Here is a 15,503-nt window from a genome sequence, read left to right as displayed (position 1 = left end):
CATAAAAATATGTAACAATTGTTTAGTCGGTTATTTTTGGTCTTCTCTTGGAGTTGATGACAAAAGCTTAAATCCTAAATAAAGCAATTAGTTGATTAATAAATTAGTACTTTAACAGATTTTTTCTTCTCAACTATCTTTTAAAGATTTGAAGGCATAAAGCCAAATATTTTTGAATTTTCATTCATTGTAACCTACTTTTCTTTAACTTTTGTGATATTAAACTGATAAACTGGGGTTTTGGAATATTGTTCAGATACAATGAGTCAACTGAGTCAGGTTGTCAGTTTGTCTTTAAAAAAACTGGGATTGATATGTTTTTTACTAATTTAAATAAGTGTCAAACCTTTCAGAAGATAATAAGTTAAAATCATAGATAAATCTGCTATTCAGGCACCACAGTTTCTAAGCAAACTTAACATATAATGATGACACACAATAAAAATGCTAACCTCAAACCATGTTTATAATGAATGGACAGCCCATTTAAATCCAACAAGTAGGATGAAATGTGGGCCCACTAGTGTCTCACTTTGATGTGACTGAGGTCTCTTAAAAAAACACTGAAGCTACTATACATTGGTCTGAGTGTTTACATATTGTCAGTGCTATCAAACTGGAGCTGTAAACATTCTTAAGTGTTCCCACTCAAAACCTTTGATTCCTATGAGTTAAGCACTTTAAGGCAACAAACTAAGAGACAAACAGTGTAGCATGCAAGCCTCGGAGGCTGAAGGTGAGAGGCTGAAGCTAGGCAGCAGAGCAGTGTCTTGCTTTTGTCTCAGATTACCAAGAGTCATTTTGGGAACAGCAGCTGCCAAACACTGTGAAGGATCTGCAAGCCAAGTCATCCTGTACAAAATGAGCCCTCTGTGAGGAGGGAATAACTTAAAATAGCTTCAGTTAGCTTGGACCCGTGGACAGATAACGTCAACTGTAGTGTGGTGTTGGAGGATGGCTGTTACTTTAGCAACCACGCTGTACAGGAAAGTATGGCTGTAGCTTAGGCATGTTCCTTCTGTTCTTTTGGGTGACGCTGAGGGGGGAGTCCGGGTGACAAAGGTTTTAAATACCAAACCCGATACGTCAGATGCCACGCCAGGAGGCCACAAATGGTCCCAAGCAACTTGTGTGAGGGGTCATGGAAGTACACAGAGGTGCAGGCAAACATCCACACCCAAATGATCACGATCAGATTCAAGGCCACGTACAGCAGGCTGAGGACCATCCTGGGAAGTGCAGAGAGGCTGGCTGGCTTCAAAGAGGCCATGGGGGCCGTCTCCTCCACGATGAAGAGGGCAGAGTAGGCCAGGATGAAGGAGTGTCCTGAGATGTCGTAGCCATGCCAATGGAAGCCAGCCCGCCTGCAGGTGGCTTTCGAAATGAACTCTGGCTGAATAACTTCCATCGTTCCAGATTCATAACACAAGCCGGTCGCATCCTCGATGTAGAAGAAGGTCTCTGTGCAGACATACCAGATGGCTGTGGCCACTACCAGAGAGAGCAGCCGCCGGCTGAGGAAGGACACATTCCTGCTGAAGGAGGAGTTGGAGAGGAGGAGGAAGGGAGTCAGCAGAAGCAACGTCCATCCCCAGGACACTTTGACAAAATACCTGCAAGAGGGATACAGCATTTAAATGAACCAGTCGTATTGATTATTAAACATTAGTTGACACTTCAATCATTGACGCATCTTTACAATATACACTGAATCAGACACAACAAAGTCTATTCCAGAGGTGTTTTTGTTATATGTTGCCACACTAAATAGCTTTACATCTAGGTCTTAACTATGCTGCCTGAACCTTTAATAATGGGGATAAATAAACAACATAAATTCATAATGCTTACCACGAAATCTGTTTTAATCCTTTGCACTTTACTCTTCACTCTATTACTTTTTAAATTTTCTATTTGTTTGGAAAAGCAAGATATTACAATTTACATTGCATTTAACATTAACAGCTATGTGAACTTTCCTGGATTTCCCTGAAGTTATTTATCCATTATCTGGTGTTGGGATCAAATAATTATTGGTCTGGCTGATTATTGAGGCCAATATTTGGGATTTGGTCGAGTATCGGTATCAGCATTTTATTTTACATATAACTTAGAAAATGTATTCAAAAAGTGCACTACTTTGGTTCCACTGCAAGGTGTGTCTTCCCCTCTGCCTTAATTTTCACACCCTGAAGTCTCCTGAAATGTCCTGTATACAACACAATCTGATTGGCTTGATGACACATTACTACTAGCCAATCAATACCTAATCCTGGGTGCAACTTAGACAGTGAGCATATGGCATCACTTCCTGTTTACTTGCTTGTACTGAGTTGCTTTGTGCCATTTCCCAGGCTGATAGAGCTAGGACTAAGTTGTTTAGTTTCCTTCATTTTTTTGATTGTGCAATTTTACTTTTGCCACATTAGGCACATTTCGTATGTCATAATAAATGCACATCAGTTCCAAATATTGGTTAACAGTCTCATGAGCTATTAATAATGGGTATCTGCCCTGAAAAACCAACATTGGTCGACCCCTTGTAATGTCATGTTTTAATTTCATTTTTCCTGTGTTTATTTTTTTAACTTTTGACATCAGTACAGTCTTTTTGAGAGCCCATGAAGCCCAGTATGTATCATTAATTTGTATCATTAAAAATAATCACACAATACTGATTCCTGTTCTGATACCAAGTCACGAAATACAGAAGTTCTCAGGCACCAAGTACTGGGCATCCTCATGTTTTTAGAGCCATAAATTGCAGGCAAACACCAGCAAACTGTCTGATTCACATAATATTTTTGTTCAGTTCAGAGCCTGTGCACTGTTTCTTTCTGAGCAGCTGTTGGCTTAGAGTATTACTTAAGATCTGAACTTTTATCGAGTTTTTAACGTTATCAGTACAGAAAGGTTAAGACTGATTCTTTTTTTTTAAACACTAATTGACAAAGTATCTGAGTATGACAATTTTGAGGCCTTAATTAAAGTAATGATTTGTTGTTTGTAGTATACAAATGTACTTAATTTATAGCCCCCAAATTGAAAAAATAAAATAATGATTTAACTATATCATTACCTTTTTATTTGATACTACAACAACAATTACAGAAGTTCTAAAAATTCAAATACTGGATAATTCCCTGTTTTCGATTGTACAAAAATGCAGTAAAATAACTGCACAATGTCTAGACTGTACAAATACAAAGGCAACGTTAACGTTTTGGTAGAGAACTACACAGCATATTTGTGCTATTGGAGTTGTTTTGTTAGCATTTTTACTCTCCAAAGCTTATGTCTTTGTTTCTCTGTTAAAGATCTCTTTTTAACATAACAATAACATGGAATCGTTCAAACACAAGGGATGTTGAAAAGTAACGAGGTACATAAAATGTCAACTTTAACGTGATAAAAACAGGGACAATGGCTAACACAACAAACAGTTAACGCCACAGATGACCGTTGACCTGCATACCTGTAGTGTTGATAACCATATCAACACGTTCTGAAAAATCTGTGCAAATCTACATCTGTCATCAGCAGCTCATCTCTCAAAACAACATCACAGGTAACAGGTGTGTCCAGCTTTGGTTCTGTCGGCTAACCTCAGCTAGCAAACATCACACTAGCATGACTTACACATTCAGGGCATTCCTGCTGCTGCTGAAATAAGTCTGCGGCACGAGCTCCAGCTCTTTCAGGATCGACCCCACCGCTGAAATCAGTAAGAATATCCAGGGGAAGTTCTGTCGGACGGCTGGTATCCTCCACAGAGTCACTAAGTTGTCCACAATGACATCCACCGCCGCCATGTTGGCAACTGACCAGACGAGTAGGACGGGATTCAAGCTGACGTCATTTGGCTTTCAACCAATGAGGAGCCTGGATTCTGGGTCATTCTTCTTCTTCTTCCTCGTTGCATGAGACTGATTGGATGTTAAAATGCGCACTACTGCCCTCTGCTGTTTATTCTAATTTCTATTTAAAAACGCGTTAAAAACATTGCAGATTTGCCTTTATTTACTCACTTTAATGAACAACTGCTTTTGCATAGGCTAAACAATTTATTACATTTTATTTTCTGCATTAGCCTATATTACTTTAAATTACAGATTAATAAGACAAGGATTCTTGCGGTAAACATTTGTTCATTTTTTTTAATTTGCACCTTTTTATATGTGATGTGTGAAAGATAAGTAGACAGCATACCATGTTGTAAAGTTCTGTGTATTTGTCTATGAATTGGTTAAAAAACTGACCTCGTGGTTCTGTCGAGCTCAGTTTTTATATAATGAAGGGTAAAATAATACAAAACTATATGTTACAGACATGCTATGATAACCTACAGTGCTTAACAAATTTATTAGACCACCCTAACCCTAACCAAAGTAAGGTTTATGCCACAGCTGCCCTAAATTAACTGCATTGGGAATTACCAGAAGCATTTCTTATGTTTCTGCAATGGTTAATACACCAATATGTAGAAGCTCTTTAACCCAAATTATATTTTTAATGCTAAAATATAATTATTATTGTTATCCATGAATTTTCAAATTGACTGGTTTACAAAAAAACTGAAAAAAATAGTAAAGCACATTAATATTTCTTGAGTAATATGTGAAATTATAGTTATTTACTTGCGTTCCTGAAGAGAAAAATGAGTTTTAGTGGTTGAATGTTATGCCTGATTTCTGACTTCTCAGAGAAGCCCAGTGAGCCGACTCAAATTTGGGTGAATTCAGTTTGAAATTCCTCATTCCTGTTCAAAATGGTAAAAGGTGGAGAGCTCACTGAAAATGAAAGAGTCCACATTAAAGCGCTTTATGATGCTGGATGGTCTTTGAGACAAATAAGACAGGTGGTCTAACACATTTATTAAGCACTGAAATCATTTTGATTGTGTGGAAATGTCTTTCCTTGTATTGCCTTTGAAACTCGGAAACAATCAAAAAACACAGTTCACCAGTTATTAGGTGATTTAAAAAATCCTGAAAAATGTGAATATGAATATTAGTGTGTTATTCGTGAATATATGTACGTAGTGAAGCCGTAATGTTGACCTTTAACCTTGCTACTGTGCACTGGAGTTGTGTCAATTTGTGCTTACTGGACAATATTAAAAAGGTTATTCACTCGATTTTTAATTAAGGAGTTTATAAAAGCTTAAAACGGTTCAGGTGAAGTTTAACAAGCTCTTTTTATTGACTGCACTCCTTTAGTTGTCGATAAAAAGGAGAGAGAGGGAGCATGTCTGACATGACTTGGCCAAATCCCGCTAATAGGATGCTAATTGCTAATATGATGAAGACGCGGTGCCGAACACGGATGATAACAAGGAGGAAGATAAGAAGAGTGACAGTGAAAAGGTCTGTCTGAAGTGACCACATTAAGCCGGTAAGCTGAAATAGTGGGCTAAATTTTGGTCGCACTTCTTCTTTAGTTTGACTTCGGCGACTCTTACCTGCTGCTGCTAGCAGACATCCTTCTGCTAGCTAGCGAGCTAGAGTGGCTCATTGCTGCTCCCACAACCATGTAAACAACATCTACAAATAAATAACTTAAGGGATGAAACTAATGCCTTCATTTTAACATGTTTAAAGCTACAATGTGAATAGCCAGAGGGGAGAGAAAGTACCAGACTAACGAACCTCATTAAAAACAAAGTTACTTTGGTTAGAATTTACTCAAGTAAAAGTACTGGTCGACAAATCTAGTCAAGAAAAAGCAAAAAAGTAAGAATGAACTAACTACCTCTGATACCTAAGGGGCTTGTACAGTGGAATATGATCTTAATATAACAGAATATGTTTCCCCAGCCAGGTTGTTTATTACAGGTGTGATTAGGGTTGGGTATCTGTTATTAAAAGCTGGCAGCTGAATTAAAGCCGTCTCCATATCCTAAATGATTCAGAAATAAGATGGCAATAGAACATAAATAAAGGTAGTGCTTGTGTGGCGAGGTACCAGAAGATCTGTCTTGTAATTAGGTAAGGTAGGTATGATGTGTTGGTATCAAATTTCAATACTCATCCGTAGGTGTGACTTAACCTAAAGTGGGATGCAATGGCTTTTTTGGGATGAAACGTGAAATCATTATCTCACTATGTGCTACTGTCTGTAATCTGTTGTGAAAGTCAAACTACTGGCTATTTTCTTGTTGTTGAAAGAAGGCTTGGACCTCCTTGTTTGGCTTAGAGTGTTATGTTTTTACTCAGTACTTGATTGAGGTAACACTGTCTAATTTGAACATAAACATTATGGTACTGAACCGTTGCCAATCAATGTACAGTTTTGACAATGGGCAGGATTTTGGGTGCATTTCTTAGACCACGAAACAAGAAATAATCCAACATAAGGTGCATAAGACTTGGGTATGTGTTGCTGTGATGTTGAAAGAGGTGCTGACACAGTTTTATTTGTGCTGGTATGATGTCAAAGTTGAATATTCTGGTGTTGTGTGACATCCTAAGTATGAATCTTACCTTGTGGCAGCTGTTCCCCGTGAGAAAAGCACAAGTCTCATCCACAGCTGACACACTTTTTATTGACTGTCTAAGGCCATTCATAAACTTTTCCTTCTGATTCAGAGGGCTACACTTCATGTTTCTGTAGTGTTAGAGTTTTGTGGTAAATACAGGAGGCCTCTGAGTTCTCCTCTTCATCTTTCAGACATGACAAGGTCAAAATGAGTTTTTGTATGCAAGAAACTTTGAGTTTCAGACCAGACAGATGATGTCATGCTGCAGCAGGAGGGAGGGTCTTAGGGACACATCCTCTCCTCTATTTGACCCACTTCAGATGATCCAAAACTGCCTTTGCTGGGCTTTCCTGATTAAATTCTTATGATAAGTCCACCTTAACAACAAGGAAACGTCCCTTCTTTTTGGCATATTTTAAAACAGTTGAATTGGAAAGATACTGAGGTGATTATATGATAAAGAAACTAAACCATGAGGACTAAAACTTTAAGCATTTCAGTGACTACTGAAACCCATACTCATTTTGTATATTGTTTTACTGACATATTTCGATTACAATGTTTAAACCAAGCAAAAATACAACCTCATAAGGGTCTGTGTCCACATCTAGCACTTTTACCTCTGATTCTGAGTGCTTCTCAGCAGTGTTTGTTGATGCTAGGCTTCAGAAGTCGACTTTGCTTTCCTTTGTGGTGTCCATGATGCCATTTTTAAATAGGTCTGTGTGCTTCATATTTCTTTTCTTCTTCATTAAAAGAAAATATCACAAAGCAAGCATGGGACAATGTATAGGAATCAGGTCCTGGCATTAGTGACACCAGCTTACCTGGAATCCTTACCCTCCCTGGATGACACGATACGATATATCGCCATACAGAATATTGCAATACTATGCTGTATTGATTATTTCTCCCACCCTTACTAGAAAGGTTTCCTCTCCACCAATATCAGAAGTGCCACCCCTTCTTGATTTTGATTGACGAGTGAAGGAGAAGTGACACTGACCAGCACAGTGTATTCCAAAAGTGGAGCTGGTTTCAAGTGAGAACAGAAACAAAAACAGCCAACAACAAGGTTGGTATTCCTGCTCAGAGCGCTGAAAATGCTGGACTATATTGGCTTTGTATTGAAAATGAGCACTGACAGCATTGTAAGTGCTGGATGTGGATACAGACCCTAACCTAACCCAGTGATTTGCAATCCTGTTTCTAACTTTTACCTTTACTTCTCGATTTTAAGAGTCCCATACTGCTTAAAAAAGAGTTTCTAGGGATATAGGGAAATCTTCCCCTGTGAAATGGGACAGCCCATCATCATTAGTCATTGACAGCACGGATGTGACAACAACACCAGACATTTCTACTATCTCAAAATCTACTTTCTACTGCTGCAACCTGAGTTTTGTGGATTTGATCAAACGGCTCCACAGCTAAGAGACTTTTTGCAATGAAATCACAGTGAAGATATTTGTGTCTTTTCTTCTGGAAGGTAAATTTACTTTCTGGCTCCGCTGTAGGACCCTTTCCTTTTCACATTTTCATGCCATCCAGCAGGAATTGTCCAAAGAGCTTTATGCAGAAATGCAGCACAACCGAGTCAAACATTCATCAATCTGTCTCCTGTTTCTGCCACTCTGTCTGCAAACCAAATTGATAAATCTGTTTTATGTTACAGCTCAACATTTTGACCTTCTTTGACCTGCTGTGAAAGAAATATTAACTATGTGACAGAACTGACACGCAGGTGGCTGATGCTATATTTAAATGTTGGATTCTTCAAGTACAAGGGTGCTCTCGCTACACTGAACATATGTGACTCTAGAATAAAGAGTCATTTATTGCTGATGTGAGTTAAAAGGTTCTTTTGTGGTAGTTAAAAGGTAAACAAAGACTCATGGATGTGACTCCATCTTTATGTGGATTTTAAGTGCTTTTGACCTTCTCTATGCTGAAGACCCTCACCGTCTCTTTGATGGATTGTCTGTGAATTTTAGACACCAAGTCACAAAGTCTGACAGAACTGTGCTGAGTCTGCTGCACGTCTTTGAAGAGTTGACTTCAGAGAGATTACCTGAGGGGTCAGGTGACATAGGAGCGCCCTCAGGGCGATGCCTGCACACTGCATAGAGGTGCATGTTAGCTGGTTTCTCATTGAAAAGGATCAGAATGAAGATTTTTGTGGTGAAGGATTTGGTCATATGAAAAAAGTGCCAAAAACATCCTGAATGTTCATGGGTCGATTTCTGTATAACTCACAGTTCTCACAGAATAAAAGTGAGAGATGAAGAGGAAGGATTTGTGAGATAATTTTTTACATTTCAATAACAAATAAACAAGCTAAAGAATGCTCTTGAACAGATTATAAACTGAAGAATAGGAAAGTTTGTCTTTAGACTGGTAATACACTATAATTTAAGACTGTAACTGATTTTATGAAGATGGGAGACCACAGACAAAAGCACTGTCTGGGTTGTCCGTCCATACGTAAACGTCTGCCTGGGCCATTCTTTTGAATGTGATATGTCAAGAGCACTTTGATGGATTTTCCTCAAATTTTGCACAAATGTCCACCCTGATCCAACGATGATCTGAGTAGATTTTGGAGTTCAAAAGTCAGTAGGCCTCATATTCATCCCTTGCTTTCCAGGTTGTTCTTGTAGACATGATATCACTTTAGAACACCTCAAGGGATTTTCACAAAACTTTGCACAAATGTTTATGCTGACTCAGGTGAACTGATTACATTTTCAAGGTAGAGGTCATGAGGCGCCTATGCCTTTCTTGTTTGTCAACACAGCATCGCAAAAATCCTTTGAGGGATTTTCTTACAAAATTGCACATATGTTCAATCTCACCTAAGGATGTATTGATTAGACTTGGAGGTCAGAGGTAAAGGTCACTGAGCCTCACGATCAGTCCTTGCTTACAACATTGGAAATCTCACAGAGGCATATTCTGTAACTATCAAGCAGTAGATGATTTGGTCAGACTGTGAGAGCACACTCTTTCTGTTTGTTGTAATGGTTTCACAGTGGTGATTCCTTATACATGAGATCTCACAGAAAACAAACGTGGATGATGTTCAACATCCTCAGATGGCTGTGCTGATGTGCAATGCATTATTGTGGCAGCAAAAACAAAAAAGGAGGGAAAGGATATGAAGGAAATCCTAGACAAGATGAAGGTGTGTTTGATGATGCAACCTGTGAGTCTGCCAGCTCTCAGTGGTTGTTGTAGATATTCCACAACAATATCAGAGACAGTCTGACAGAATTGTAAATATCAAACATGTTTGAGGATCAAGAGCAGTAAAATATTGACACCACATACATGAAAATTATTTGCAAGTCTGACTTAGTCAGGCTTAAAATCATCTTCTATGTGGTCAGCCTTAGAAAGTTTTCTCTAAAGATTTATAAAGGTTATTTGTCTGAACATGTCTGATCTTCTTTCTATTTTGTTGTTGTTTCCTCAGTGATAAAGAAAGTCCTGTGGAGAAAGACACGGACTATCCAGGTCAAGATGTGGGGCACCTCTAGGTATGTGACTAATGTGTGTTTGTGCTTGTATGATGTTTGTTTCAAGATTACAAAAGTCCTTACTAGAAAGTCATAGCTCTGAACGTCTAAAGTGACCAATATTGCTTTGTGTATGTTTCTATGTTTAATTTCCACCAACTCTGGATTCAAAACATTTGACTTTAAAAAAAAACACAAAAAGCAGGTAAGACCAGGTGAGTCGCTTGAGAAAAACGAGCTAGTGAGGCAAACCTTTGTGTCCTTTTACATTATCTTTTATCAGAATATTGTATGAACAGAACTGTGAAAATCATAAAACCGATTAAATGTAGCAGATGGTATTTTTTTTTATTTTAAGATTTTTTTTTAGGCTTTCCTGCCTTTATTAGATCGGACAACTAAAAGGAGACATGGGACAGAGAGTGAGGGAGGGAATCACCATAATCAGAAAGTAGGCCTGTGACTAGTGCTTTGTGGACGCCAGCTTAGTTATCAGGGGTTATTTTACCTTTTTTAAATGCACCATTAAAACAAACAATTCCTTTTTGTAGAAGAATTCTGAAACTTTTAGATATGAATTATAAATCACAACCAGCTGGAGCCCTCATTAGGTTCTTCACTGGTTTGTAGTCAAACATTTTAGTCTTATAGTCGGGCATTTTGGCTGCAGGCATTTTTATTTTAAATCAGAAGTTACCATATATAATGAGAGGAGAAGCACGGCTTATTCTTTATCCTGTAAATGGGTTATTGTGGTGTCTTATAGTTGTTTATACTGCAGCTAGATGCAAAAGCTGCTCAGCTTAATTTACTCTTAATGGAAGCATAATTATTTAAAGTCTTTATGAGAGGAGATTTAATCAACAGTTTATATCATACACTGGTTAGAAAATGTTGACTGGTAAGATAAATCAACTAAGAGGTAGACACATTTTCCTCAAAGACTTCTGTAAAGTGAACATTTTTATTCTTTTTGCAACCAGTCGAGTATCCCCATGGGGATTTTCTTTGATTACAAAGCGTCTTGGCCCAGTTTAAACCGTCTCCCTCACAGGACAGACAGTTTTATTTGCAAAGGCTGGAGTTTGAGTGAGGGTCTCCTCTGCTTGTCTGCTGATGTCTGCAGCTCTGTGAAAGGATCCTCTGATGAAGGTATGTGCACGGTTCTTAACTTTTATGTAACATTCATTCAGAGGTACATTTTTTTGTTAGAATTAGGAGATTATTTGTGTAACTTGTTTTAAAAATATTCAAAAAACAATGTGATGCATGTTATGTTTCTTTTTAGTCCACTTCTGGAGGAGAGTTTTGCACAATTACATGAATATTACATGGAAATGTTATGTATATTTTTGGCTACATACTGGACAAATACATGAGTTTTTTTTTTTAAGTAATCAGTGTAAAGCACTTTCATCTAATTGCTAAATTTGGCATGCACTTGCACTTATGAATTTTTCTATATTTGACAACTCTTATCAGTTTTTTGTGTTAGGAGAGTTGAAGTGGGTGCAATCTTGCATTTTGTGCTAGAAAGCAGAGGTGCTTGCATAAGAGACAAGGTTTGAATATGATATTTAGTAGGTGTAAATTAAGCTAACTTGTTCAAACAAATACCTGAACTATAAATTATTTTAAAGAAGCAATGATTTATTTGTTAATTCTTTGTTTCTAGTTTTTGCTGTGTCTCAGTGTGCCTTTTTTTCTTGTTTTAAGCCCATAGACTTAATCTTTGCAGCAAAGTGCTTTGCACTTGCATATTTATTTTGAGAATGTCTTCATCAACTTAACGTACCACCTGTTGCCATATCTTTTCTAGAATGAGGTAAAATAATCACTGGTTATTTATGATTATGACGTTTCCCCTCCTATTTTGGATCATTTCATTGATCTTCATTGTCTCCTCAGAGTTGTGCAGTGACGTGGAGCAGCTGCAGCCTCCTCAGCTCTCACATGGCTCCTGCTTGTGTTCAGCTCTTGTTGGCTGCCACCCTGTGGACGATGCCTCACATTGAGGCCGCTGCTGCTGTGCTGGCGAGCTCCACAGACCTTCTCAAAATAACTGAGACACAGACGGACTTAAAGGTAGAAGCCGGAGCTGTGGGTGCTCCTCTCAGGAGACGTAAACGGGCCTTAACGTCACGAGAGATCAACGCTCTGCTTGATTATCACAACAGAGTCCGCTCTCAGGTTTTCCCCCCTGCAGCCAACATGGAGTTCATGGTGAGGAAATAGCAGTAAGACATGAGGCAGTTTAGGTTTCTGTTTATTTTCAAAAGGACAAGGTTTCTTTCTTTTCTTTTACAAAAACATCTTGACTGCTCGACAGTTTTATTGACATAACAGTTTTGCTTAATTACAGTAACTTATTTGTGTTTACATTATTTGAAACCCACATTTTGCCTAGGGGGCTTTCTGGGTTAGGGTTAGGTGAGAAAAACTCAACTGTTGAACCTCACTCAGTATAAACTAGGCTTTCTGTGCATGCTCCACATGCTCTGTGGCTGGCTTTGACCTTGAAGTCCAACAGCATAAATGCTATACATAGAAGAGGTGGTGTTCTCGTCCATATGCAAGATAAAGTGCATTGCATTGTTTTTTGTTTTTTTTTAACCAAATTAAATCATTTGGCATGTATGAAATGCGAAAAGCTGTGCAGTTGTTCATGTCTTTGTTTTAACTTACGACTAGGTAAATGCTTGCTAACCTCTCTCTCTCTTTGCTCTCATCCATGGCTCACCAGCTGTGGGATGAGGGACTTGCCAAGTCCGCTGACTCTTGGGCCTCACGGTGCATCTGGGATCATGGTCCGACACAGGCGATGAAATATATCGGACAAAACCTGTCAATCACCTCAGGAAGGTAAACAAAAAATCTGCTCTCTCTCATTTTACTAAACATTAAAAAGGCTCAAATTACATGAAAAAAATCACTGGTTTGTTTGTTGTTAATCTAATTAAAATAATGTTGTTTTGTGACAGGTACCAGTCCATCACTGATCTGATGCAGTCATGGTATAATGAGAGGAATCACTTCTCTTACCCAAACCGATGCTCCGGGTCTGTGTGCTCTCACTACACTCAGGTACAGAAGGTCTAAGTAAGGGGTATGGATGTTTTATTAAATGTTTACATTAAAAGAGAGCCAAGAGAAAATCCATAACCACAGTTCTTTTTTTTATGAATTGTCAATGGTTTTGGGTACTTTTAGTAATATCTCCAATCATGTGCCATGTTAAAGGAACTTCTTGAATGCTTAAACACTGATGTGATGCTTCATGGCGTTATGGGGGCTGCTGTATGTATTCTGAAGATCAGATTATAACAAACTGTATCAGTAGCTCTGGGGTATTCCCTTTCTAAATATAAACTGACAATTTTGTGCAGCAGTGCATGCACTGTGTGATATCAAGAGATTTTATATGTAAGCATATTTATGATTTAAGTTTATAGGTATGTGTGTTTTTATCCTCTCAGATGGTGTGGGCGAGCACTAACAGAGTGGGATGTGCTGTCAGAAAGTGCTCCAACATGTTTGTGTTTGGGAAAATCTGGAAGGAGGCGACACTGCTAGTCTGCAACTACTCCATAAAGTAAGAGGAACTTTAAAAGAACAGTCTGACCTTTTCAGAGACTGAGCTTCTTCCTGAGTGTGGATAAGGTTGAAAGGACTGCTGAATATAGCTTCATATTAAGTTTACAGGTATAAGCTAAAATAAGGAACATTTTGCTCCCATTTCAGTAGAAAAGTTAGAAAAGGGCTTGTGTAGAATTTGTTGCTTTCAGTCCACAGAGGCTGTGGAGCATGCTTTGAATGATAGTTCTGTCTGCAATCCCCAACTGCATTATTTCGGTGTGTGAGACCAAATTTTAGCCTTTTGTCCAATTATGATTGTAGTCGAACATGCACGTTTACATGCATTTTAAAAGTCCAGTTCAGTCAAAAACATTTGCAATTATTGTACAACATTTATTGTGGCAGCAGAACATGTTTGTGTCAGGTTCCAACTTCACTCCTTGCAGAATTATTTTACATGCTGAATTTGAGGAGCGATAGTTAGCATCTTAACCCCCCTCATGGCCTACAAGGGGATGCTGGGTTGGTGGTAGGCTGAAAGCAAGTCCACTGTGCTGATGTAAGGGAAAGCCAGCAATAATAGAGCGGTAGGAGAGACCTGAAATCTTGACTAATTTGAGAGGTTGTTTGTCAGGTGGAGGAATCATCATGGCTCAAGTTGTCTGACTGAAGTAGCTCATTGGTATCGATCCATTTTAGTTGGGCTAACACAAAAATTCAACTTTTTTCTAATGCATGTAAAAATAGTAAAGGAGTTTTTGCACTGGGTTATCTGGTGCTTGATTTACCTAAACACATACTCTGTACTTTATTAAGTATAGAAGAGTTTTTTTGTTTAAAGATGTAAATAAAGGAGCTGGAAAGTATTGACCAACAGACAAACATGGCCAGTTTTCATTGTCAGATGTGAGATAGTATTCCCAGTATCATCCCTTAATTGGTTTGTCTGCTGAAAAAAAATCTGTTCCTCTTAACCACTATTTTTCTAATTTGTGTTTCAGAGGAAACTGGGTTGGAGAGGCTCCTTATAAGAGCGGGAGGCCTTGTTCTGTCTGTCCATCGAGCTACGGGGGTTCCTGCTGGAGAAACCAGTGTTCACCAAACACAAAATACAAAAAACATACAACATTTTAACAACAAAACACCATGTTCAAATAGCTTTATTTATGAGAGAAATAACTTTTTTTTCTAAGAAGAGGAAGATACTGTTTTAATCCCTAAAGGGGAAATTCCGTTCTGTCTCTTCAGGCTGAAATAGCTGAATGGGCTAATGGGGAGAAGCTGGAGTGAAGGGCTGCTTCCCATGAAGGGGGGCCGTCTGAATAGTTTGGAGTTTTGTGGCCTGCTAAAGGGAACCTTGGAAGTAGCCATGAAGTGGACTGGCTCCTCTCCAGCTAATAGACCAATTAGCAGACCAAGACTCAAACCAGCAACCCCCAAGATCCTAACCCAAGTCCTTACAGAGCTACTGCTAACCAAGGAAGGTCCTAATGATGTGATGTCAATTTTAGCAAACACGCTGTATAACAAAGTGATGAGTCCAGTTACCACTATATTGAAGGAAATTTTTATTATGCTAAGTTTTATGACTGTTGATTTTCTATATATCCCTAAAAGTCATATTTGTTGTTTTATGTGAGTTTATGCACTGTAATTGGTGACTTTTTTGGTTTGATGTTGAAGCTGAAGCACTTTTCTTGTATACAGAACACCTACTGTAGCTTAAGATGATATCTTGATTTTTTTTCTAATCCTAATAAAACTTTTTTCTCCCTCATTGTGAAAAAACTGTCCAGTCACTCCTGCAGTAAACCTGAATGAGTTTATTTCTCAGCCGTCTGTCCGCCTCACTGAACTTTAATGAAGTTATAAATAACAAATGATGCTTTATGTCCCTCTAAATATTCTGCTGTCTGTCTTTTGTGTTTACT

At 38.4% G+C, this 15,503-nt stretch overlaps 3 protein-coding genes across 4 annotated transcripts in view; 2 read left to right on the top strand and 1 right to left on the bottom strand.

Annotated features, from left to right (window-relative positions):
- Nucleotides 1-304: 304 nt before the first annotated feature.
- fitm2 (fat storage inducing transmembrane protein 2) lies at nt 305-3,824 on the bottom strand. Its single transcript, XM_041798331.1, has 2 exons — nt 3,640-3,824; nt 305-1,613 (listed from the first exon to the last, which is right to left on the bottom strand). Exons 1-2 carry the CDS (start codon nt 3,810-3,812, stop codon nt 1,004-1,006), a joined length of 783 nt encoding a protein of 260 aa, XP_041654265.1. The 5' UTR covers nt 3,813-3,824; the 3' UTR covers nt 305-1,003.
- Nucleotides 3,825-5,342: 1,518 nt separating this feature from the next.
- Nucleotides 5,343-15,503, top strand: part of hnf4a (hepatocyte nuclear factor 4, alpha) — a 55,403-nt gene continuing 45,242 nt past the window's right edge. The window contains exons 1-2 of the mRNA XM_041800137.1: nt 5,343-5,394; nt 9,954-10,017. The gene's annotated coding sequence lies outside the window, so the exon portion shown is untranslated. The remainder of the gene's footprint in view (nt 5,395-9,953; nt 10,018-15,503) is intronic.
- On the top strand, nt 5,377-15,198 carry r3hdml (R3H domain containing-like). 2 transcript variants are annotated; one of them, XM_041800138.1, is made up of 8 exons: nt 5,377-5,394; nt 9,954-10,017; nt 11,051-11,148; nt 11,905-12,219; nt 12,740-12,858; nt 12,978-13,080; nt 13,473-13,588; nt 14,574-15,198. In XM_041800138.1, exons 3-8 carry the CDS (start codon nt 11,143-11,145, stop codon nt 14,704-14,706), a joined length of 792 nt encoding a protein of 263 aa, XP_041656072.1. In that variant the 5' UTR covers nt 5,377-5,394; nt 9,954-10,017; nt 11,051-11,142; the 3' UTR covers nt 14,707-15,198. The 2 variants fall into 2 exon arrangements, with proteins under 2 accessions (XP_041656072.1, XP_041656073.1); XM_041800139.1 differs by lacking the exons at nt 5,377-5,394; nt 9,954-10,017; nt 11,051-11,148 and adding an exon at nt 11,761-11,821.

Source organism: Cheilinus undulatus, linkage group 11 (assembly GCF_018320785.1).
Source record: "Cheilinus undulatus linkage group 11, ASM1832078v1, whole genome shotgun sequence".
In the NCBI taxonomy this organism is placed as follows: domain Eukaryota; kingdom Metazoa; phylum Chordata; class Actinopteri; order Labriformes; family Labridae; genus Cheilinus; species Cheilinus undulatus.
The sequence above is the reverse complement of the archived record's forward strand: the minus strand, read 5'-3'. Positions and strand labels throughout refer to the sequence as shown.